The following is a 24,603-nucleotide window of genomic DNA, read 5'->3' as shown; positions in this document are numbered from 1 at the left end:
TAGTAGGGCCTTTCCAAAAGCTCCCTGTCCCCCCTCCCCAGCCCAGAGTTTGCTGAATCGTTGCAATTACGACAGCGAATGTAACGACCTATTTGTCTTCCCAAATAGACCATAGTGCCCTGAGATCACTGGCTGTATCTTTTTTCCTTTGTATGCTCTGCATTTATTGAGAGCAAGGACTCAGTAAGTGCCCCATGGAAGAATGAATGAATGAATGAATGAATGAGGCTGTGCCAGGGAAAGCACTGTGCCTATACTTTGCAAGCACTAGCTCTGTTAAGTGACTATGTACCAGGGAATCTGAAAACAGACAAGTGATATTCAGACAATCTGGAAAAATTGAATGTATCTGGCAACCTTAGGCATAAAGTTTCACTGAACTGTAAACAGCCCACTCAGGTAGCTGCTTCTTTGTAACAAGGAAGGAACCAAGGAATATGGGATTAAAATTAGGAAGGAAGAAAAAAATGTAGAAAAGGATTAATTATCTCAGGAGAAAATACCCTTTCCAAATGGGGAAATATACATTTCTCTCTGCTTTCCTTTTGACCACAGTTGGAGAGATTGCTCAGGTAACAGAAACATAAATCATGTATTAATCCTAATCTTGAACAGCTGCCCGCAGAGGGCGGGCCGTCTCAGTGGAGCGCCTGCTTTCTGATGGGTAGGGCTACAGTTGAGAGGAGCTAAATTGCTCAATGTTAAGAAAGGGCTGGGTTAGTCAGAGGTTGGGGTTGGGGCATTGGGAGAGGTGAGAGCAAGGGGGGGAACTGGATCCTGCCCTATCTGAGGCTGAGCCCTGAAACAGGGTGCGTGGTAAAAACCCCTACCAAGCTCTGGGGACAGGGGGCTTGGGAACCCCCAACATGCCCAGTGGGGGGTTCTGAATTTGTGTGCTGTGTGGTGTGTGATGTAAGACATCCCTTCACAACCTTTAGTAACAGGTACTGTGCTCATTAACACTTTTAGAACACATGAGTTCATCCTGGGGAACCGAGCAAGGGCGCTGTGTTTTGCTGGCATGGGGTGGGGCAGAGCCATTCCACAGGAGGGTTTGCATTACACTTACGTACCCAGAAAATGGGTTAAAAGACACATATTGTTTAACATGCCCACGTACAAAAATGGGTAGCAGTGGGACTACGTGTTTGGGGGTGAAACCCTTTTCTTATCAAGAAACTACTAGCTATTGTTGAAAGGGTCCTCTGGGACCTGGTCTTTCTATGGGAACAACATCAGTGATGAATCTCTCTGCACTTCAGCTGTTCATTCAGAAATCTTCCGTGAGTACCTGTGGCATTTCAGACTCTGTGCGGGACTATTGGCAACAGAGTGGCCAGCCGGTCAGAACCAGTCTCTGCATGCAGCATGGATTGGCATGGAGCCTTCAGCACCTAAAGCATTCCCCCACAGTCGGAAAATCGTAGCACCGCTGAATCTATATACTACTGTATCAGAGAGGGCTGACCCCTGGAATAGATGGAGACCATTCTGAATCGTTCTGAATACGTTTATATTTAAATATGTCCCAGATAATAAAATAGAAAGAATGCCTCATCTGACCGGAGAGCAGGACTAAAGCCTTTCCGAAGTGTTCGCCAGGCTGCCGTGAATTGCTGTCGATTTCAGGCAGCAACTCTGCCGCTGCCATTTCCGTATCTTTTCACCTGGCTACCCAGGGCTGTACTTGCTTTGGTCAGACTCTGCCTCCAGGTGCTGCTTTGGGGACCCCGTTACTTGAGGGATGCTTCTCTTGAGTTGGAAATCAACCTGGAAGAAAAGAAGAGGAAGCTAGGAGAGTGGAGGAGCCAGTTTTCGACTTCCTGCGATTGAAATTGGGGGAAGACCTGTCTGGACCCGGTTTCACCAGAGTTGCAGGTTCTGAGGGCTGGGGACGGAGGAGAGTCATCACAGCAATGACCCAGAGCAGCCCTGCTGGCAGCCCATGGGCTTGGCTAACATTCCCCTAAAAATGCTACATAGTCACTGGTGATACATAGGGTGTATCTGGAGGAACTTAATATTCACTTATTTTATATGCATTAGAAGAAAACATTATCTACATGATTTCACCAAAAATGTTGCCTCAGACAAGAACTCTGGTGCCGTAACAATCCCCCAGATGCTGACTGTGTGAATCACAGGTGTCGTGCTCAGGCATGCTTTGGCCTCAGGCCCTTGGAACTAAACCTTCTGTCATAATCCTTCAGACGTGTAGATAGGAGAGACGACATAGATCGTTAGTGTGGATTCTTAGGTTCCAAATGTCCGTGTGCATTAATGTATCATTTCCAGGAATACACTGCAACTTTCCCTCTGCCGGGCCACGCAGACATGAAGCTGGTCCTGACTGACGAGCTGGGGTGTACTGGCCTTGCAGGAGCTGTTGGCCATCCCAGGAAGCGCAGGCAGAGGGAGTGGCTCAGTGTTCCAACCACACTCTCCTGAGGCATCCTCGCCTTTCAAGTCCTTGGAACAGTACCAGCCCCTGAAGCCAGCTGGGAGTTGAAAAACTTGTGACTAAGAGGGCTCTCCATGCGGTTATTTCTTGCCCCTTCCAGAAAAATCCACAGCCAGCTTTTCTACTAGTTCCCCAAAGCAGGGGAAGTCAGAGCCAATGGCGCTGTCATTATTATCTCCTATATAGTAACACAGGGAACTAAGAGAGAGAGGGAGGGGGTGGGGGCAGGGAGAGAGAGGGAGAGCGAACAAAATGGGGGAAAGATAGAGGCAAATGAAAGGACCGAAATATCTAGAAGGTTGTGGGGAAAGCAAAGGGGACAGCCCCGGACTCTGGGAGGCATCTGAGAGAGTCTTAATTATAACGTGAAAACCCTCTATAGTCAATAATCTTTTTCTTTTCTCTTCACCCACCGGTGGATCTCTGCTTTAAAATGGGAAGAGAGACTACTGTGATGAATAGATGGAATCTTAGTTGTTACAGTATCTGCAAATTGTATCCAAAAGACGGATTTTCCTCTCTCTTGAATTATATTCAATACAATGATGGGTTATGTTAATTTGTGTAAAGGTTATATGACAAAGGAGTTGAAATATGTTGAAGCGGAGTACATTAAGCTAGAAGATTTGGAGTTGGTTGCATTTGGGCACTGAACAGACTTCCTTTAATGTAAGACTCATGCATACAGCTGCTTAACGTCATTTGATTTTAGGGTAAATGAGGAACAGAGGGTATCACAAGAAGAAAGGGAAAGAGAATATGTTGGTTGGGAAATTGGGACCAGGGCACAGGCTGTAAATGGAAGAGTTACCCTTTGCTTCCTGCCTCTTCCTGGAAGTCATTTATAATATGCAGGGGATGGGAGTGGAGGGACTGGGAAAGGAGAATGGGAAACGCTCTAGAAATTGCTGAGGAATTTTCAAAGGAGTGTTTAAATTCTTTACTCTGATCCTTGTGTTAAAAAGGGGGAGGTTATGAACACAGGTTACAAGCTCAGCAAGGGGCCCTGTAACTCTCTGGCTGACAAGACAGCCCTGAATCGTGGCTCCTACCACTTACTCTCTATAATATTGGACAAGTTTCTAGCCTTCTCAAAATTCCAGTTTCCCTAGCCACAGATGGGGATACTTATATCTACCTTACAGGGTTGTTGTAAAGGTTACATGAGGCAGTTCTGGAAAGCTCTCATTTAGTGTCTAATACATAGTAACTGTTCAATAGGTAGTTTTTTAAAAATCCTACCTAGCCCTGACTGCTGTGGCTCAGTGGATTGTGCACCAGCCTGTGAATCGAAAGGTCACTGGTTAGATTCCCAGTCAGGGCACATGACTGGGTTGCGGGCCAGGTCCCCGGTTGGGGGCGAGTGAGAGGTAACTAATCAATGTATCTTTCCCATGTTTCTCTCCCTCTCTTTTGCACTCTCTCCCCCTCTCTCTAAAAGTAAATAAATAAAATCTTTAAAAATAATAATAAAAAGTTAAAAACCCTGTCTATAACCATATTTGTAAAGACAAGCTACTTGACCGTACTGAGCTAACAGGGAAAGAGGGAGGGTCTGCTAAGCCCTCTGGTCATACAGAGAAGGAGCCAGACAGAGTGAGGCAGCCCTAGGGCAGAGCTGACTGGTAGGAACACAGGTCTGTAGATGCTCATTAAACAGGACTGTCTTGTTATCTCCTCCTTGTTTGAGAAATCTGTGGGTTAGAGCCCGTGATCACTGAGCCTCTGCTAAGATGCTAAGCTAATACAACCAAATCTCAAAGGGTACAGGCTGGTTCCGCTGCGGGGGGCAGCAGCCGCAGCTCTGTGTGACCCCACAGCCTTGGGCCTCACCGAGGGCCCCGAGGTGACCAAAGAACATGAGCAAGCCTCACCAAGCATGCCAAGTTCATGAGGGAGGTGATCCGAGAGCCATGTGGTTTTGTCCCCTATGAGCCGCAGGCCATGGAGCCATTCCAGGTCTCTAAGGACAAGAGGGCCCTGAAATTCATCAGGAAAAGGGTGGGTACACACATCCATGCCAAGAAGAAGAGAGCAACGTCCTTGCAGCCATGCGGAAGGCAGCAGCCAAGAAGGATGGCGCCCCATCCCCTCTATAAGTAATAAAACCTGTTCAGAAAAAGAAAGGTCCAGGTGATAGATGAAAAAAGTTCTTTGCTTCTCCTATAGAGAAAGCCGTGGAGAGTTGAATATTGGAGAGCAGCTGGCTCTTGCCTGAGCTGAGTGGAAAGCAAGTGGTCTGGGCACATGGGGTGGGGGTGGGGGTGCAGAGTGCCATCTGGTGGTAGCCCTTGCTGATGGCACAGAAGAATGCAACACATGGGAAGGAGCCCGAGTACCTGGGCAAGGTCTCTGGGATGTTACAAAGTAACATTTGTGGGACACTTGCTGTGCACCAGTCACTGTATTGCAAGCTTTATGTGCACTTTCTCATCTTAGCCTCTTGTGCAGGAGGCACTGTTACCAGCAATTTACAAGGGAAGAAGCTGAGGATGAGAGCATTCGGTAATTTGTCCATGGTCTGTGGACAAAGGAGCTGGATTTAGAAGCAGACATGCTTTTAATCACTATGCTACGATAAACAGAAGAAAATGAAAAGTCAAAGGGAAGTGGTGAAGGATATAATAGGAAAGTGACAAAGAAAGATTAGCATATGAGAGCAATGAATTTTTTTATGACGAAAGAAGGAAAACTGGCAAAGATTACAACTATGCAATTGGTTGTTCGTGACTTTGTGTAAGTGACCTTCATTGTAAAGGACAGCCTAACTCACCAGTTTGGGTTCCCCAGGACCCACGGTCACAATCACGGTCTCTGGGTCGAACCCAGGTGCTGAGGCAGTGACAGTGTAGGTGCCTGGGAGCAGCAGCCGGAAGTAATCGCCCTGATTACCTAAAAGTTACAGGAATATGATTAGAAACTGCCCCAAATAGGACCTTTATATGAAAAATAATCTGGGGGTTTTAGCTGACCACAAGCTTAATTTTTCTTAATAATATGACAAAACTGTTAAGATCTAAAATAATCATAGGCTGTTTTACATGATAGGAATATGGGCCTCAGCTTCTGGGAAGTAGGAGTTTCACAGTGCTCTGCCCGGAAGACATTGGTTCAATTCTAGACCCTGTATCTTTAAAACCCACATTCAGTAAAGGGCCACCAGGAGAAGGGTTGAATATCTATAAATGTTTTTGCCTGGTAAAGGGAATACATGAGACCTCTGTTTCAATGTTTGAAAAGTTTCTGTGAAGGAAAGTGTACCTCGGGAAATAAGCATGAGAACTTCTGGTTTAAGTTGCCCGGAGGAAGATTTTGCTCAACAGAAGCAAAAACTATTGTGATGCAGAGAACTTCCAAAGAAACGGACTGCTTTATAACACGGGGAGGCCTTACGCAGAGACTGAACGAGGGGCCCTGGGGTGGACAACCTGCTGTCCCAGGGGTGTCACACGTGTGTGACCTTACAATGAGTGGGAGGGCTGGACTGAATGACCCATAAAGCTCTGATTTTTGAGAATCCCATTTTTAATGCTCCTTCCATCACCTTCAAAAGGGGAAAGTAAAATTCAAAAGAAGGCCTGTTTCTCTGTGGCGGGGATGTAATGTTTTGGCTAATGACATCACACCTCTTTTGAATCAACTGTGATTGTATCTTTAAATTTCTTTTAAGTATACAGCAATGAATAATTGACATAAAATGCAATTAAGAACAAGACGGATGATACATAATGAGAAAGTCTCTTTTCTGCCCCCCATTAAATGCCTGTAATTTACTTTAAATACTTTAGTGAAAGCAGTATCTTGTTATGCGTATGTTGGACAGTTTAAGTCATATCCCGGGCTGTCATTTCCTTAACTGGGGCTCACATGCAGGAGTAGTAGGTCGCAGTGTAACAGAAAGGCCCAATTCTGGATGTGTTATGAGGGCTTCAGCTACCATTATTTCTAATCCACACTAGATGCTTTGCTAGGTAGTATAATGAATGGTAGCAATGAGTTTTTTCAATGTGGGAGTGAACAATTTATTAATTTGGCATACGGGTATTAGAAATGGGCCTTTATTGGTGACATTAGTGGTATTCCATATCTGTGGATTGGCTAGAATGTTTCAGAGTCATTCTCTATCCTTGTGTGAATAAGGGGTAAAAATCTAGCAAGCCCTGAAGCTCTTAGGGATGTCTGAGTTTTGATCCCCAAACAGTCCTGGTTGCAGCCAGTGGTCTGACACTTGACTATGAGACCACAGAATTTTGCCTTCAGAATATCACTGCCTTTGCCTTCGATGAGTCTTTCATGTAAGAAAGACTCTTACATGGTAAGTTATCATGTAAGATAACTTATCTTGAACATAAGTTATCTCCTTAACACTGAGATTTCCTCTAGTTTAAACAGACTGAACTGTAAGACGCCTGCTTGGTGTGGTCGAATGTGGCTGAGCCGTGCTGGTCTCAAGGTTGTGGGAGGGGGGCAAGCAGATGTCACTGCCCCTAACCATCAGTAGCTACTGCTTTACTTTAAAAACAAAACAATCAAAAAACTCCTACAAGTCGTGCATGATCCACCTGGGTAGGGGCAGCTTGCAGCACCATTGTGCCATGAGATACTTTGTACCATTCTAGGAGGTTCTGTCAATATTGACTGGCAACAAGTTCACACAATGTGTCTTGCTAACCTGGCCCTGAATGCAGGTATAGTGAGAGACGCTGGGAAGGGACAAGTCTAAACATCCATTTTCCAGTCCTTTTCTTTACTACCCAACTTCACACCGGTAACTTCAAACCCAGGAAACACCCCTAACAAAAGGATATGAGGAAGTGGCTTCTGAATGCTGAGAGGGATGTTGCATTTGCTTCTTCCTTGTCCTTGCCTTTTAATTCACTGTTCCAACTTATGTTACCCTTCCTCCCTCCCGTCCCTCACCCCCAGAGGCATTGGTGTTCCTGCTAATCTCACTGGCTACATTATAGCTTCCTGATTATGCTGAACAAGAAGAGGGAGTGGACGCTCCCTTCTCACCCCACTAGGTGACGGCCACCTACTTGAAGTGACATCATGGTTAATCCCGCTGACAGAAATGACAGCCTCAGGGACATTATTATTATTCTCATCAAGCACCATCCCCTTGATGCCATGGTGTACCTGTAGGAAAAAGTGGAACTATGACCACAGAACAGTGCACAGTGTTTAGAGTCCCCAGAGCCCTGTCTCCTCTGCTTTTACATTTGATTTTCACACGGATTATCCTAATAACCCCTTAACTGGCCAGAATGATCCCGTTAAACTCTAAGTCAAATCATGTCATAGGTCTACTCAAAACCCAACTCAGAGCAAAAACTAAAGTTTTTTGGTTTTTTTTATCATGGTCTATAAGGGCACAGCCTCAGTCAGCTGACTGAGCTCTCCCCCTGCTACCCTCTCCCATCCTCCTGTGATTATTCCCGCCACAGGGGTGTCCTGTGCTAAAACACACACAGCACGTAATGTACCATTTAACCATTGTAAATACACAGTTCAGTAGTGTTAAGTATATTCACACTGTTGTACAATCAACCTCCAGAACTTTTTCATCCTGCAAAGCTGAGCCTCTAAAAGTACAATAAAGATTACATTAAAGAAAAAACCCTGAAGCTCTCCACCCATTAAATAAGTCCCATCTCCTTCTCTCCCCAGATGCAGGCGACTGCATTCTACTTTCTGTCTATGAATCTGAGTACTCTTGGTATGTTGTATAAGTGAAATTACGGAGTATTTCTCCTCTTGTGATTGGCTTATGTCACGTGGCATAATGTCCACAGGGTTTATTTATGTTGTAGCATGTGGCAGAACTTCCTTCTTTTTAAAGTCAGAATAATGTTCCATTTTATGTGTATATCATATTTTGTTTATCCGTTTATCTCTTGTTGAACACTGGGATTGTTTGGCTTTTAAGAATGCTGCTACTATGAAAAAAACATCTCTTTGAGGTTCTGCTTTCAGTTTTGGGGACTATATACCTAGAAGCAAATTGTTGGCTCATGCAGGAATTCTATTTTTAATTTTTTGAGAAACTGTAGGACTGTTTTTCATTGTGGCTGTACCATTTTACATCTCTGCCAATAATGTACAAGGGTTTCCAATTTCTCCACATCCTTGCCAACATTTGCTATTTTCTGTCATTGTTTGTTTTTAAGATTTTATTTATTTATTTTTAGGGAGAGGGGAAGGGAGGGAGAGAAACATTGATTCGAGAGAGAAACATCCATTGGTTGCCTTTCATATGTACCCCAACCAGGGACTGAACCCACAACCCAGGCATGTGCCATGACCAGGAATCGAACCAGTGACCTTTCAGTTTGTGGGACCGTGACTGACCAACTGAGCCACACCAGTCAGGGCTTGTTTCTTTTTTAATAGCAGCCACCCTAATCGGTGGGAGGTGGTGTCTCACTGTGGTTTTGCTTTGTGGTTCCCTCACGACTGGCGGTGTTGAGCGTCTTTCCCGTGCAAGTGGTCGGCCAGGCAGGTGCTTTTGTGTCCTCAGTGAGGAATGCCTTTTCTCTCTAGATATGTGCGTGGTTCTCCCCCTTACCTCCTTTACGTCTGTTTCAATCTTGCCTCCTCTGGCCTTCTTCATAGCATTTAACAGTTCATAAAGTTTATTACTTTGTTTATTGTCTATCTTTTCTCACTAGAATATGAACTCCATATGGACAGATATTTGTCCATTTATATTCATAATCCCCAGCATGTCATACAGTTTCTGACAGACAGTTATGCTCAATAATGTTGAATGGACACATTTCATTGATAGAAGCAGCCCAGATTGATTGACAGGTCAGAGCACAAGTCAGACCTGACCACACAGAAAACCTTACCTACCATTGGACAAGTCTCCTCCTTCTGTAACCATGAAGGTGAAGGAATTCAGTTTTACCTGTTCCAAGAATTGGATTAGGGCCTCCCGATTACCCAGCCACTCGCGCTGTAATTCCTCTTCACGGGGAAATTTGTCACAACTCAGTTCCAGCGTGATCTCGAAGCAGTTGGTGTGGAGATAATTAAAGTCTTGCATTCCTAGGGGAAAGAGAGCAGTGGCTGATTTGTACAGCCAGGTTCCCACCCAATCGATGTCCCATCTCAACGCCCTTTAATCACAGTTTCTCCATACACACCTCATTACCTTCTATTCTACTCTTGATCTCCATTTATTTCTCCTCCATGAAACCTTTCCCCAATACCCCAGCTCATGTGCCTTTCTATTGTCCCAGTTTTCTCTCTTCATAAATGCCCATTTTTGTCATCTCTACTCTCAACTTTTTTTTCCGTTTACTGACTTAAATTCACTTCTTGTCTCCCTTAGCTTGTCCAAAGTCTGCTCACTGCTGGTGCTTTAACATTAGACTGTGCACAGGGACCGCGTTCTGGGGGGCAGATTTGCTTTTTGGACTGTGACGTCCTTCAGACCTGGGAGGTTAGAGATGAGACAGGTATCTTGTTTCACATCCCTCCTACCCAAGAACATAGCACTAACCCGAAAACCAGTTATCCAAGGAACACAGAACCCTGAGAAAGCAGAAGGCACCTATATTTTGCCTCCATTAAATGCTGGCTTGCTTCTATCTCCTACACTATGCAATTGGGTTAATTATTTTAAACATGTTTCTGATGATTAGAATGGTGTTTATATCACAAATTTATTTGGGTAAAAAATTATCCATTTACACCCTGTAGGAAAATGTGGCCCCTCCTGTGAGGGGTCACAGGAAAACCCCTACGCCTAATTTGTCAAGTTAAGATGGAAATCCACACTTTTATGTTAAATCTTTTAGTTTTAAAATTCTGGCAACTGATGGAAATTTAGATAGAAAACTCTGATTATTTAGTGGCTCACCACATATTCATAGTATTTGACATTATTTTGTACTTTGTTTGTTGTTCTGTAATTGTTTTCAGTGTATATTTATTCTCTCCACAATAAAATGACAGTTACTTGAAAAAATACCCATTTGATCAACTTCACAAGCACTCTGAGCTAATGTGTGCAAACGGCTGTTACAAAAAGTTGGAAAACAACTGTAGACTTGTATCACTTCTCTCTCAGCACCAGAATCATCTAGAAGGCTGCATCTTCCAGCCAAATACAGGTTGCTAGGCCCTAGCCCCAGAGTTTCTCATTCAGTAGGTATGGGGTGGGGCCCCAAATTTGCTTTTCTAATGAGTACTAGGCAACGCTGATGATGCTGGTCCAGGGACCACACTGTTGGAACAATAGTGCTAGTGAACTGAATGACCTTGCAATTGTACGAGTTTAATTTGGGGCAATGATTCTCAGTGGAGGCATGGGCCATGCCTTCCCAGAGGATGATGGGAAGGAAGGAACAAGTATAATTTGAAAAAGTATATTTGATATTTTATATCTTGGGGAAAAAACTATTGCTTTCTTAAGGCAAACTAAAGAAAGTAAAGTTCAACAACATCTTCTTGCTTTGTGTTCAAGTGAATTTTCAGTCACTTTCCCTGTACATGGTGACTCCCCAAGCTTCCTCCTCCCCACTCTCTATAGGGCTAGCTACCAGCTCAGTCCTCACTAGTAAGCTTTCTGCTACCCGGGCTCTGGCCAGGTCGGATCTGAGAGGAGAGGGAAAGACAACTGCTAAAACGGGATTCCTAAGAGATCCCAGCTTCCTGCTTCAGCCTCCTCTCTATCTTAGGTTCCCTCTTCTGACAGTAACCTCATAAACAGAGGTTCTATCTCAACCCTCGGTGATAGGGAGGGCCCAGGTGGTAGAAAGAGAAGCCTCTTGCTGGAGGTTTGCGCTTCATTATCAATGGCCAATGTCCAGGCAAACTCCAGCTCATGGGTGATGGGCAGGCAGGGTACAGAGCATACACTAGAAGAACTGTTCTTGGCCAGGCCAGGTCCTCTGTTCACCTGTTGTTATGTGTGGCATAACCCTATGCTACTTAAAAACAGCCTAACATTTATATCAGGCATCTCCAAATGCTTTATGTACAGTATTTTATCCAATACTTACATCAAACTGATGGGGCAAGTATTGTTTGTTATTCTTCATGTACAAATAAGGAAACCAAAGCTCAGAGAGGTTATGTAATTAGCCTGAAGCCACATAGCTGGTAAGTGGGCAAGCTGGGTTTCAACCCAGTGTACCCTTGAAGCCCACACTGAACCACTTGACTACATTATTTCCCTCCTATGCCCCAACATTCCTTGTAAACCACCAGTTCTAAAAGGCCACAAGGTGTCCCTGTCATTTTCAGATCGTTTCTTCAATGCAATATGCCATAGTATTCTTGTCAGTGCTCTGAGAAAAAAAAATGATAATTCAGAAGGAGAAGTGAGCCCCACCCTACTTAGGCTGGCAGTGCTGCCTGGCCCAGGCCTCCCCTTACCCTTGCTGAGAGAATACCAGGAGGCCCCATTGGTGATGCCGTCCGGGAAGTAGTCCCCGCAGTTCCAACCATGGTGCATCCATCCGTGTGCATAGGAATAGACCTTGGCCAGCTGTAGGGAAAGTGGGCAGAAATGACCTTGAGTGTTCCCAACCCATATGACAATGTTCACACTCAGAAGTAGGGTAAAGCCAAGAAACCCCACTAGGTATAAACAACTGATTATTTGCTGTAGTGAAAGAAAATACCAGCAGAGATAGAGATGGGGGTATTCTGATTTTTCCACTGTCTTGGGACTAAATTTCTTTAAGTACAAAGTGAGGGGTGGTACTACATGATATATAAACTCCCTGTTAGGTGTACCACTTCCTTTTTTAAATAATTCATTTATTTTTATTATTTAAACTTAATTTTTTAATTATGGTTGACATATAATATTATACTTTAAGTAATACTTATATATTATAATGTAATATATTATAATACAGTGTAATGCATTATACATAATATAACATATTACATATATGTTATAATGTATAACATATATTATAATGTAATATATAATATATATAATATATTGAAATGTTATATTTCAAATATATCACAACATAATGATTAGACATTTATATACCTTGTGAAGTGAACACCCTGGTAAGTGTAGCACTCATCTGATCCCACACACAGTTATTACAATATTACTGACTATATTCTCTATGCTGTACTTTACATCCCTGTGACTATTTTTATAACTGGCAATTTGTACTTCTTAATCTTCTAAGTGTGACATTTTCTAGCAAAGTTTTGTAAAAGAAAGGAGCAAGTGAGATAGGCCTTCACCAGAGAAAGAACTGTGTTTTGGAGGCGAGAGTTGTGGGTTGGGCAGAGAGGAACATATTTAGAATCTCTATTAATTCCCTTTCATTACTATTTTATGACAGTGAGCAAAATGAAATATACGTGCTTTGCAAAGCAACAACTGGTATTATTGTCTATGCAGTTCATTAGGTGATGAATTTGTAATTAATGTTATTGTAACATTAGTGATTTATATAAATTATGTGTTATTAATAATATATTAACTATAAAATAATCTGTTAGTTTTATTCTATTGCTGTTTTGACCTATCATGCAAATGTTTGTATGTGCATGTATGTGCGTTTTCCACTAATACAGCCTTACAACCATAAAATTGCAAATCAGAGCCCCCCACTTCACTATAATGCTGCTCGCTCACCACCAGCACAGTTAGTCTCTTGGCATATTTCTCACTTGTTGTTAGCGTAAGTACGTTTTTACACTGTGGTGACTGGGCTATAAAAGCTTTCCTACGTATTTACTTTTTCATGAGTTTTTGGCTTATCACTCAAAACAAAATGTAATTTACTAGGCTGTAAGCTCCTGATGAGCAAGCAGTGTTTCCATTACTTTCTATGGAAAATGGGTACCTAACAGGCTCCCGTGTTACCGACTTGACCTGTGTTCCTCTCCCGAGCCCCGAGTTGCTGGCTGGAAGAGCCACCTCTCTGCATACCTTCTGGAAGAGCTTGTTGTCAGGAGTGGGGGTACTGGCAGTACGGCGGACACCGCCAACCCGATGCTCCAGAGACTTGTCATACGGGTAATTGGCCACCACTGCCCCTCCGTGGAGATTGGCCGAAAGGACAAAGTTGAAGGAGCGTATCCACTGGATCACGGCCCGGGTCTCAGGTTCCACCTGAGGAGAGGTGACAGCCGTTTGAGTAAGTTTGTCGGGAAGTGACCTGAGGAGATGGCATTTCTGAATAAGACAGGTCCCACCAGATATCAGAAGTGTAGATGGGGAAATTCTGATCTTTTGCATGATGGTTTTAAAAATTAGGGGGATGGAACCCTTTTTCAAAATGAAATCTTACGTGGAATCCTACTATATAAAACAGGTCAAAAGAGAGCATTGAAACCATTGTGTGTGACACATGTCATGATACATTTGCCCAAACCCATACAATGTACCACATGAAGAGTGACCACCAATGTAAACTATGGGCTTTGTGTAATCGGGATGAGTCAATGTAGGTTCATCTCTTGTAACAAATGCACCACTATGGTGCCGGATGTTGATGATGGGAAGCAGGGGTATATGGGAAGTCTCTGTACTTTCCACTCAATTGTGCTGTGAACCCAAAACTGCTCTAAAAAATAAAGTCAGAGAGAGAGAGAGAGAGAGAGAGGGAGAGAGGGAGAGAGAGAGAAGCTTGGCATCTCCCTGGCCCCTAGGAAAGCGTTCTCCAGCTTACCCACTGCACTGCTTCAGTGGCTTCTGAGGCACCTTTGCAGAAATTTAGGGCTCTAATGAGTCAATATTGAAAATGCTGTTTTGCAGTAACGGTTTTCAGCCTATTCCTCTAAACTTTCTATAGTTAATTGATGAGCATATAGTTCACATGTAAGAGACATTTCTCTACAGAATCCTGGAGTTCTTTGTCAACAGTTCAGTGCAGTAGAAAGAACATTGGTTAGGAGTCAGAACACCTGGGTTTTGACCCTGATTCCAACCATTATAGCTGTGTGAATTTAAACTGTTTTTTTATAAGCATAGCATCTATAAAACAAGGATGGATAACGCTGATAATCAACTGAAATACTGGCTAAAAAAGAATTTTACAAAATACCACGCAACTGTAGGATACCGCTTTCGCCTCCCTCACTAGCACAGCCACTAACATCAAACATCTTGTGAGCTGGTGCCCCGTGGAGGGCCTTACGCTGGGGGAGGGAATAAATACAGGGAGGCATAAGATACAGTTATTATTGCTCTGGACACGTTGATATGGAGCAGAGTGGATGCCTAAATCTTGCTTAGGTAGTTGATCTGAAAATTGCCAGAAGAAAGTCCAGATGCTGATTTTCCTGCTTCTGTATGCAAATTTCTCTTCATACCTGTTTTTTCCAGTTGTCTGGAAGGGGCAGATGGTGGTTGGGGCCTCCGTACTTCTCATTGTAGTAGATGTAAGTATTGAGGTCGGGGAAGTTGCGGTTCAGGTCCACTCCATTTGCATTGTTCCTGCCAGCCATGTACCTAGAAATGCCTGGGCCCTAGAGGGAGAATGGAGAGATGAAAAATGGAGGTTCCAGACTGAATCCTAAATTTGAAGAACACTGTATAGTTCTTTTTAGGTACTATCTTACTCTATCATCAAATTGTACAGTATTTTCCTCTTTAACTTATCCAAAGGCCCAGTTGTGTGATTCGACTGTCCCTGTAGACTATATGTTGGAGGTATAGATCCCAGGAGAGGCTCTAACAAGAATAGGGTGTTTCACAATAATGAGGACCCCTATTTTTTAAAAATAACTTTATTGAGATCTAACTAACATGCCATAAAATTCACCCATTTGCAGTGTACAATTCAATGAATTTTGGGATGCTGACAGAGTTGTTTAAGCTTCACCGCAATCCAATTTGAGAACACTTCTATCCCCCTAAAAAGAAACCTCGGCCCCATTTACAGTCACTCCCCATTTTCACTCCAGCCCTAGGGAATCACTTGTCTCTGTAGATTCGCCCTTTCTGGACATGTCACATATGTAGGACCATATAGTATGTTTTTGGCTTTTTTCACTAGACAATGTTTTCGGGGTTCTTCCATGTTGTAGCAAATATCAGCACTTCCTTCCTTTTTATTGATGAAGAGTTTCATTGTATGAATTTATCACATTTTGTTTATCCATTCACCAGGTAATAGGCTGTATTAGTTTCTTAGGGCTGCTATAACAAGTTACCACAAACTGGATGGCTTATAACAACAGAAATTTCTTTTCCCACAATTCTAGAAACTAGAAGTTTGAAATCAAGGTATTGTCAGGACCACGCTCATTAAAGGTTATGGGGCGGATCCTTCTGTGTCTGTCTTAGCCTCTGGTGGTGGCCAGCAACCCGTGGTGCTCCCTAGCTTGCAAATAAATCACTCCAGTTTCTGCTTCCATCTTCACGTGTCCATCTCCTCCACCTGTTTGTGTCTCTGTATAAGTGTCTTTCTTCTTGTAAGGAAAACAAGCATATTTGATTTAGGGCCCACCCCAATCCAATAGGACTTTATCTTAACTTGATTACATATGCAAAACCCTATTTCCAAATAAGGTCACATTCACGGGTTCCAGGTAGACATGAATTTGGGAGGATACTCTTTCAACCCAGTACCTGGACATCTGAGTTGTTTACACTTTTTTGGCTATTGTGAGTAATGCTGCTGTGAACATTCACGTACCAGTCTTTGTGTGGGCGTACGTTTTCACGTCCCTTGCGTAGATGCCTAGTAGTGGAGCTGCTGGGTTATAAGGTAAGTCTATGTTTGACTTTTTCAGAAATAGCTAAACTATTTTCCAAAGTGGCTACACCACTTTTTAAAACTTAGTGTCCTTGCTTATCTTTCTTCTGAGTAATATCAACCTCATGCTTATACTTCAAATGTCTCTGCTACACTTCAAATGTTATCATTTGTTTGGCCACGTATTCATTCATCCATTCATTCATTCACTCATCCATTTAGTTAACCAACATTTTTGTTTACTCAAGTCTATCGCTGATAGACCCTCGGACAGACACCAAGGAAAGATAATGAGACATGGTTCCAGCATTCTAAGAATTCCTAGTATATATGGGGAGACAGATGCTTATGTAAATAAATAAAATATATAAAGCAGTGGGATAGAGACATGTTCACAGCCCCTTGCAAAATTGAAATTCCATTTAATGTTTTGGGTGGCACTGGAGAAGGGGAATAGCGTCCCTGCAGCCCTGTGGACTGACTGAGTAGAGGGAGGCCTATTTGTGGCTGTGCCCGGAAGTAGGGTGACTGGTTTGATGCTGAGCAGCTAAAAACTTACACATACTACCAGTCTCACATTTTTCTAAAGGTCTTTATTTTTCTCAGATTTCTTCATTTTCAAGGGATCCTGCTCATATTTTATTCTTAGATATCATTGAGAACATAGTATTTTTTGAAGTTATCTTATGTTTTTTACATCAATTCTGTCCAGTGAAAAACATCTGATTTTTTAGTTTGGAGTCTGATTTTTCACTTCTATGAGATAATGACTTTTTCTTACACTTGTAGGGGTTTTTTACTACTTGCCTATTTGTATCAACTAGCTCTTACCTGTTCATATTAACAGATATTTAATTTACCTATCAGTATTATCACCTATACCCGGTCAGTAGTTAGGCAGGCAGGTAAGGAATTCCCTTAACAGAAGGGAAACAGGGTTGGTGGTGTGTTAGTTTTCTATTACTGCTATAACAAATCACCACAAACTGGGTGGCTTAAAACAGCACAAGAGACTCACAGGACTGAAATCAAGGTTTCACCAGGGTGTGTTTCTCCCACAGGCTTTAGGGGAATCTGTTCCAGCATCTAGAGGCCGCTCACATCCCTTTGCTCATGATCCCTTCTTTCATCTTCAAAGGCAGCAAATCTCTCTAACTCCAACCTCCTGCCTCCCTCTTCCACATCAAAAGGGCATATGATTGATTACAATGGGCCCACCCAAATAGCCCAGGATATGTTAAAGTCGGTTGATTAGTAGTCTTAATTCCACCTGCAACTGAAGTTCCCCCTTGCCATCATGTAACATGATGACATATTCACAGGTTCCAGGGTTTAGGACTGGGACATCTTTGATGGAGTGGGAGGGACATTATTCTGCCTCACCCACAGTTGACTTTAAAGTCTGATGGCGAGGCAGGTCTTCCCTGTGTAGCCATACAGACAGCTTTCCTCTGAGTATGGCGGGTAGTTCTGGGAGTGTGAGAACCTGATGGGTCCTCTTTAATTCAGGTTCAAGATCTGCTCCCTCTGAACAAGTGCAGAGCAGATGAGCAGAAGGGACTGGTTCCCCAAAGATACATACAGGATTAGTGGGCTGGCAGGGGTTCCCCCACCTCCTCCCACCCCTACCTCATCCCACAAAACATACGGACAGGTCTGAGTTCTTCAGTCTCTCCACTGCAGTACAGGGAAGGGCCAAGAGAAGGAGAGCAGGCAGACTGGGGTGCCCCCCCCACTACCTATTCCACATTTTCCAGCTCTTTTGGAAACTCAAGCCTCAAGGCACCTCTCTGATTTCCAGCGGAGGGACGAAGTTCTGTTTCTTCATTTTTTAAATCATGTCAGCAGGAAGTTGTGAGATAGCAAGGGTCAAATTTGTGTTGGGTTCAATATATTGGCTCCATTCCCCTCCTTGCCTCTACTCAGCCCCCAACGCTACCCTCAAGGATGTTTAAAATACTCTTGGGTCGTGGAAGCACAGAGTCCGTGTGGTCGGCTCCATGGAATCAGAAAGTGGAGGGTGGCTGCCAAGGGCTATGGGGAGGAGGACGGGGGAATGACTAGATAACAGGCATTTGGCTGAGCAGAGGTATAAGCGCTGAGGACCTGCTGTCCAACATTACACCTGGAGCTAACGAAACTGTATTGAACACCTAAAATTTTGTCAAGAGGGTAGATCTTGTCTTGAGTGTTTTTACCACAATAAAATTGAAAATATTTTAACTAAAGCAGTGAAGTCTAGTTGTAAAAACAGAAAAAAATTATGACTACCCCAAATAAACATTTTTAAATGAAAAAATACTTTAATTTATAACCCTCCCCCAAAAAACAAATCAGGTTTAAACATACCTTTTAAAGGAATGTATTCAATGTGTAAAGCTTCACTCTTGAATATTCTAATTCAGTTGGGAAGGAAGGAGAGAGAATCTGGGAATGCGTATTTCAAAATATTCACTTATGATTTTAACGCACAGCCACAAAAGAATCACTGCTTTAGAGCTAGGCACCCTGACATTTTGAATTTTTGTTAATAAATAGAGTAAAAGCCCATAGACATTTGTTTCCTTCTCTCTCCCCTGCATATGCAACTCTAAAATAAAGAATTAAAAAGCTGAATACTATAGCAGTAGAGGAAAAAACCTACAGAAATAAAGTAAGAAGAATCTAGAATTCCTCACTCTGCAGTTCTGGGAAAAGCTTGATCTCTCTGATATCCCACACCCCGCCCCCTCAAAATGCAAGTATAAGTGTCTTGTGGGAGGAAGCAGAGCATGCAGGGGTTGAGGCTGAAAGTTCAGGGAAGGAGGTCTATTTTGCAATATCTCTTCATACCTGAATAGTATTTTCCAGTTTACAAAGTGTTGGCAAAATGCTGCCTCACTGGCCTTCTCAATAAAACCAGGAGTTCAGCTAGAAAGGTGTGAGGGAAGTGGAGCTCAGAGAGAGCCCACATTCATTGCACGGGGCTGGGTCTTCTTACTTCATTATATTTCTATTGGATTTCTCTTTCTAATTCATATTGACAGTGACAGTGGAACAGTGAGGACACATTGTCTACTGGGCTTTACTTTATTCCTTAAGATGGCTTTATTCTCTGTATGGTTCAGTACCTGGGCGGCGGCCACCTCATAGCCATCCGGGTTCATGGACGGCATGATGTGAATGCGCGTGTCCTGGACCAGCTGCACAATGCGCGGGTTCCCGTTCCGGAACTCCTCGCACAGGAACTCGGACAGCTGCAGCAGCAGCTCGCGGCCCAGCACCTCGTTGCCATGCATGTTCCCCACGTACTTGACTTCAGGTTCCACTGCAAGCATGAGAAAGACATGCAGAACAATAAAAAATGGAGAAAGCTTGCAAGTGCCATTGATTCCTAACCTTGCAGAGGGACCTTGTCCCTCTTTCTCAATAGGGAACCGAAGAAAATCTCATGCTTCATTTGGGTCTTTTGCAATAGTCCCTGAGCCCCTTTCAAAAATTTCAATTACAAATGCTACAAAAATCCAGGCCAGGGATAGTAATGACTGCCATTCATTGAACCTCTACCATGTCCTAGGCATTTATGCTCACAACTAATCTTCACTGAAAATCAGTGCAGTAGTCATCATTGGCCTCGGGGTGAGGGTATTGGGGAGGGATGAGGTTAACTTGTCAGAAGTCACCCAGATAATTAATCTGCTAGAAGCCAAGGGTCAGGGAGCACTTACAGTTGCTCACTGCTTCTCAGAGGCGATCTTTTTAGAAGGGTGGTATGTTCCCAAGAGCTGCTCGCATAAAATTCTCTAAGTTAGAGCATATCAGTTTCTAATCACCTTGACTGGAAACTTAATTTTCCTGGTAGTCAGGAAACTAAAATCTCTCCTTAATATCTGAGAACGTTGTGTTTTGAGGCACACAGTAGGAAGGAATCTAACTATGTCTCATTCCTTAATCTTCGGTGATGTTAACTGCTCAATTAAAGTAAGAACCGAGGTCATGAAAAGAACCTCCAGAACCACTTCAAGAAAATCATTCTTGCCTCCTTTTAAAAGAAAGGAGAAACGCTCTGGCCAAGTGATTTATCTTCCACCCTCCTGCCTCCCTGATTTTTTTGATTCTGGACCTCTTCATCTCCGTATTTCAAATCCTCCTCTACATCCTTGTAGGCTCTGGGAAGCCATCCTGGGCTCTCCCTGCTGGGCTCTCCCTGCTGGGACTGAACTCGCTATTGAACTTCCCTTTTATGGTACTTATCACTTTCTACTCTGAATTTTACCTAATTTTGCACGTTTTGGGGGTTTTTTTGCTATATATAATTTTAAATTTTCTTTAGCACATGATTCATTGTTATTAATCTTAGTTTACCGACAGCAGTCTTTCCCAATAAAATGCCTATAACTCACAAGGATCGTGTAGTGAATTTTCTATAGTGTAGTCTTTAATCTTAGTCATTTCTTTAATCTTAGATTGTGTCTTTCTTACTTTTCTTGGTGCTAAGATATCCTTTCTTTTAGGATTGGATGTTGATAGCAGATAGCAGGTAGTATTCTCAACATCCTTGTTCAATAAAATAAAATTTGGAAAATATGTTTTAGTCCCCTCCAATCTCTCTTATTTACTAAAAATATATTTTTTAACTTCTGTGGAATCCAAAGTTGGCAACTACTGCCCTATAGAAACTAGCATAGTGCTTTGCACTTAGTAAGGGCTCAGTGTCAAATTCTTTTGTCTTTGCAGAATACGACTGCTTCTCATAACAACCACCGCTGTCATTTGGGTTTAAGCCCCGCCCTCTCACACTAGGATTATTACATTTCCTGCTTGGACTCCTTGCATCAGTGCAGCCCCATTACAGTGCATTCTCCTGAGTCAGGGGTCTGCAAACTTTTTCTGTAAAGGGCCAGATAGAAAATACTTGGGATTTGTGGGCTGTATTGTCTCCATCACAGCTGCCCAGCTCTTGCAGCAAAAGCAGTCATAGACAACACAAAACCAAAGAGGCGGGGCTGTGTTTCAAAGCAGCTTCATTTACCAAAACAGATAACGGGCCCTAGGGCTGTAGCAGCTCTGAGAGGTCTTTACACTGTTTAGGTCAGATCATGTCACTGTTCTGCTCAAAACCCTCCAGTGGTTTCTCGCTTCACTCAAAGGAAAAGCCAACATTTTTACAAGAGCCTGTAAGGCCCTACTCGATCTCCTCCTGCCCGGTTTCCCTCACTGCACTGCTCCGAGCTGTCTCTTGCTCTCCCACTGTTCACTCTGCTGGAGCTGCAGGGGCCTCTGCGCTGCTGGTCACATAGGCCCAGCTCCTGCTCTTTTCTCTGCCTGCAGCGTTTTCCTTCCTAATATCAGGTTTTTGACCATGACATGCTCAAGTATCACCTGGACAAAGAAGCTTTTCCTAAGTAGCAGTGACCTCTCCCCTACTCCATCCATAGTACTCCATGGCATTCTCTTTCTTTCCTGGTTTATTTTTTTTTCTATAGCACTTATTTTCATCCATACAATATATTTATTTACTTAGTTAACCATTTATTGCCAGTCTTCCCCAGCTGGAATTAAGGCCCTGAGGGCAGGGTCTTCGGTTTATTCTCTGTTGTATATTGAGAGTCTACGAAAGTGCTTGCATATAGCAGATAATCAGTCATATTTGTGGAATGAATAACAAATAAATGAAAAAATAAGTGGATCAACAGGTAAGTAATAGGTATCAGAGGAAAGAAGATTCTAAATGAAAAAGTCTCAAGAAAGGTTCGAATGCTAGAGTGGGGCATGGAGCAAGGAGGGGCTAACCCCACCATGTCCATCAGCACCTTCCACAGTGAACACACAACATGAGTAATAGCAGGCGCTTGCTACACTGGTGAGGCTTCAAAGCAAGGCCCTTATCCTCACTTAATCACTCATTCTGCCTTTCCTGAGCTATTTCCCACCACTCTCCCTCTCTCCCCATTGGCCATGTAATATTCTGAAGCTGTCTTGGACAGAATCCACCTTGTGTAGGACTGTCATTGAAGGTTTTTAAGTGAAAGGGCAGGGGAGGTGATAAGATTATATCAGTATTTAGGACAATTATTCTGGCATCTCTGAGCTAAATGGAAGGCTTAGAGAGAGGTGGCAGGTAGGAGTAAGGAAGTCAGTCAGGAGCCTAGTGCAATTGTTTCCAGGGGTGTCCAACCTTTTGGCATCTCTGTACCACACTGGAAAGAGAGTTGTCTTGGGCCACACATTAAATGCATTGCAACATGTAATCACAGAAAAATCTCATAATGTTTTAAGTAAATTTACGATTTTGTATTGGGCCGTACTCACAGCCTTCTGGCGCTGCATGCGGCCCGTGGGCCACAGGTTGGACACCGTGATTTGGCAGGTTGTGATGAAGTTTGTGCTAGGGTGGAAGGTGTGGAAGTGGAGCAGGAAAGAGATTTGAGGTTGACAGTTTGAAGGAGGAACTGACATAACTTGAATGTCGCGATTGTTGTAAGTAAAGCAGTGAGAAATTAGAAGCAAATGTCCATCAATAAATGCACAGTTAAATGCAACCATGCAATGGAATGCTATACGGCCAACAATGGTGATGTAGATCTACATTTACAGACATGGATGTCCTTCATAAAAGACTATGAAATGAGGGCCCTGGCTGAGTAGTGCAATTGGTTGGAGCATCACCCTAATACACCAAGGTTGCAGGTTTGATCTCTGGTCCAGGCACATGCAAAAAGCAACCAATGAATGCAATAAAAAAAGACTATGAAATGAGAAATGCAGTTATAGTATGACTCCAATTTTATACAATAAATTATTTGTGTATGAGGCAGGGTTGAACTATAGAAAAAAGTATGGAAGAATATATATCAACATGTTAACAATAGTCATCTGTCAGTGATGAGATTATGAGTGAGTTTTTTTGGGGGGGTTTTCCCCTTCTCTAACTTCTAGTTTTAATTCAAACATCCAGTGCTTTTATAATAGAAGCAAACTAACAAAAAATAACCCAGTGAATAACACTAATACCCCAGACCTCAAACCCTCTCCCGGATACGGCACTCTTTCTCACTGTCATTCCCCAAAGAAATATCCCTAACCCTTCTAAGTTTCCTACTCAGTTTCCGACAGAATTAGAAGGGCTAAGAGTTTCTGCTTAGGTCTCCCGAGGCATCGGACAGAGAAAGAGAGAACACTAGCAAGGGGGAAAGGGTATTGGGAGAAAAGGAAAGAGACAGCATGGGAGCAGGGAAGGAGGTTCATTGCACCGCTAAGGTCTTGAGCGACCAGAGCCCAAAAGAGAGGAAGGACCTGAAGATTGAATTGCGACTGCAGCTCCCAGAGGCAGGGGCTGTTGGAGAGCTAAACTATTGGGGGAAAATAGTTGGCACAGGCGGAGGAACAGGTCATACTTTACAGGGGGAGGGGTCCACGGGCCTCCCCACAAACCACCCCAATTCCTGCACTTGTAAGCAAGGGTCCTGCCCCAGACACTCCAAGAACTGCCGGGGCTTACGGAGCTCGTGGAATCCAGGGTGATCGCTGAATTCCAGCACGTAGAGGTGTCTCCCCTTCACGCTGCGCCCCACGCTGTACAGCCGCGTGATGTAGGGGCACTCGTTGCGCACCTTGTACAGCGTCCGCACGAGGTCGTCATAGTGGTGGTGGCGAAAGGTCACCGTGGCAACCAACTTGAAGAGAAGGAGGAGGTGGAGGAAGACCGAGAGCAGGCCTGACATCTCGCTGGGCTTTTTCAGAGAGAAACACTGAGAGGAGTCCCACCTGTCCCCAAAACCTGTCTTCTTCACCAGTCAAGATCCAAGGGCTGGGAACCAGCTCTTCCCAGTTTCCCGCCAGTAAACACCAGTGTGATGGCACCTGGGAAGGATGTTCAGAACTGTCCCGTCCGAAGCTGGAAATTATTTATGGAGCTCTGGAATAGTCGCTCACCTTCCCCCCCTCATTTCTCTGTCTCTCCTAATGCAGAACCTTTTGGAGGGATTTTTGCACTTCCCTAGATTGGGTAGTTTCACTGATTCTGGTTTACTGATTAACTGCACTGTAAACAGGCTTCAATAAATAGCTGCTTATAACCCTTTGATTCCCAGAGAATTTTGAGAAACTTGGCCTATGCTTGTTCCCTATGTTACAAGTTAAAGAGACGGATTTAAATAGGGCTCTCTGTCCCTTCCCATCCATCCCACATACTGCTGCAGACTCTCTTTGTTTTTAATTTTATTTATTTATTTTTGGAGAAAGCGGAAGGGAGAGAGAGAAGGGGAGATAAACATCAACGTGAGGGAGAAACGTCAATTGGTTGCCTCTCATTCACGCCCCATCCTAGACCGAACCTGCGACCCAGGCACGTGCCCTGAGCGGAATCCAACTGGTGACCTTGTGCTTTGCTGGACGATGCCTGACCAACTGAGCCACCCCAGGCAGGGCCAGACTATCTTTCTGAAGCACAGCGCTGTCTCGTCCTGT

General features: G+C 43.5%; 1 protein-coding gene across 1 annotated transcript; it reads right to left on the bottom strand.

Moving 5' to 3' along the window:
* Positions 1-1,502: 1,502 nt before the first annotated feature.
* On the bottom strand, positions 1,503-24,153 carry CPN1 (carboxypeptidase N subunit 1). Its single transcript, XM_024555673.3, has 9 exons — positions 23,636-24,153; positions 19,266-19,462; positions 14,768-14,923; positions 13,383-13,565; positions 11,852-11,963; positions 9,375-9,514; positions 7,501-7,600; positions 5,235-5,353; positions 1,503-1,770 (listed from the first exon to the last, which is right to left on the bottom strand). The coding sequence occupies exons 1-9, from the start codon at positions 23,856-23,858 to the stop codon at positions 1,672-1,674; spliced, it is 1,329 nt and encodes a 442-aa protein (XP_024411441.2). The 5' UTR covers positions 23,859-24,153; the 3' UTR covers positions 1,503-1,671.
* Positions 24,154-24,603: the final 450 nt, after the last annotated feature.

Source organism: Desmodus rotundus, chromosome 4, assembly GCF_022682495.2.
Source record: "Desmodus rotundus isolate HL8 chromosome 4, HLdesRot8A.1, whole genome shotgun sequence".
Lineage (NCBI taxonomy): Eukaryota > Metazoa > Chordata > Mammalia > Chiroptera > Phyllostomidae > Desmodus > Desmodus rotundus.
The sequence above is the reverse complement of the archived record's forward strand: the minus strand, read 5'-3'. Positions and strand labels throughout refer to the sequence as shown.

Coding starts and splice junctions, on each gene's coding strand:
- CPN1 (XM_024555673.3), bottom strand. CDS start 23,858: ATGTCAGGCCTGCTCTCGGTCTTCCTCCACCTCCTCCTTCTCTTCAAG. Junction 13,566..14,767: donor CAGACAACTGGAAAAAACAG/GTATGAAGAGAA, acceptor ACCTCTCCTCAG/GTGGAACCTGAGACCCGGGC. Junction 11,964..13,382: donor ACAACAAGCTCTTCCAGAAG/GTATGCAGAGAG, acceptor CTTTCCCTACAG/CTGGCCAAGGTCTATTCCTA.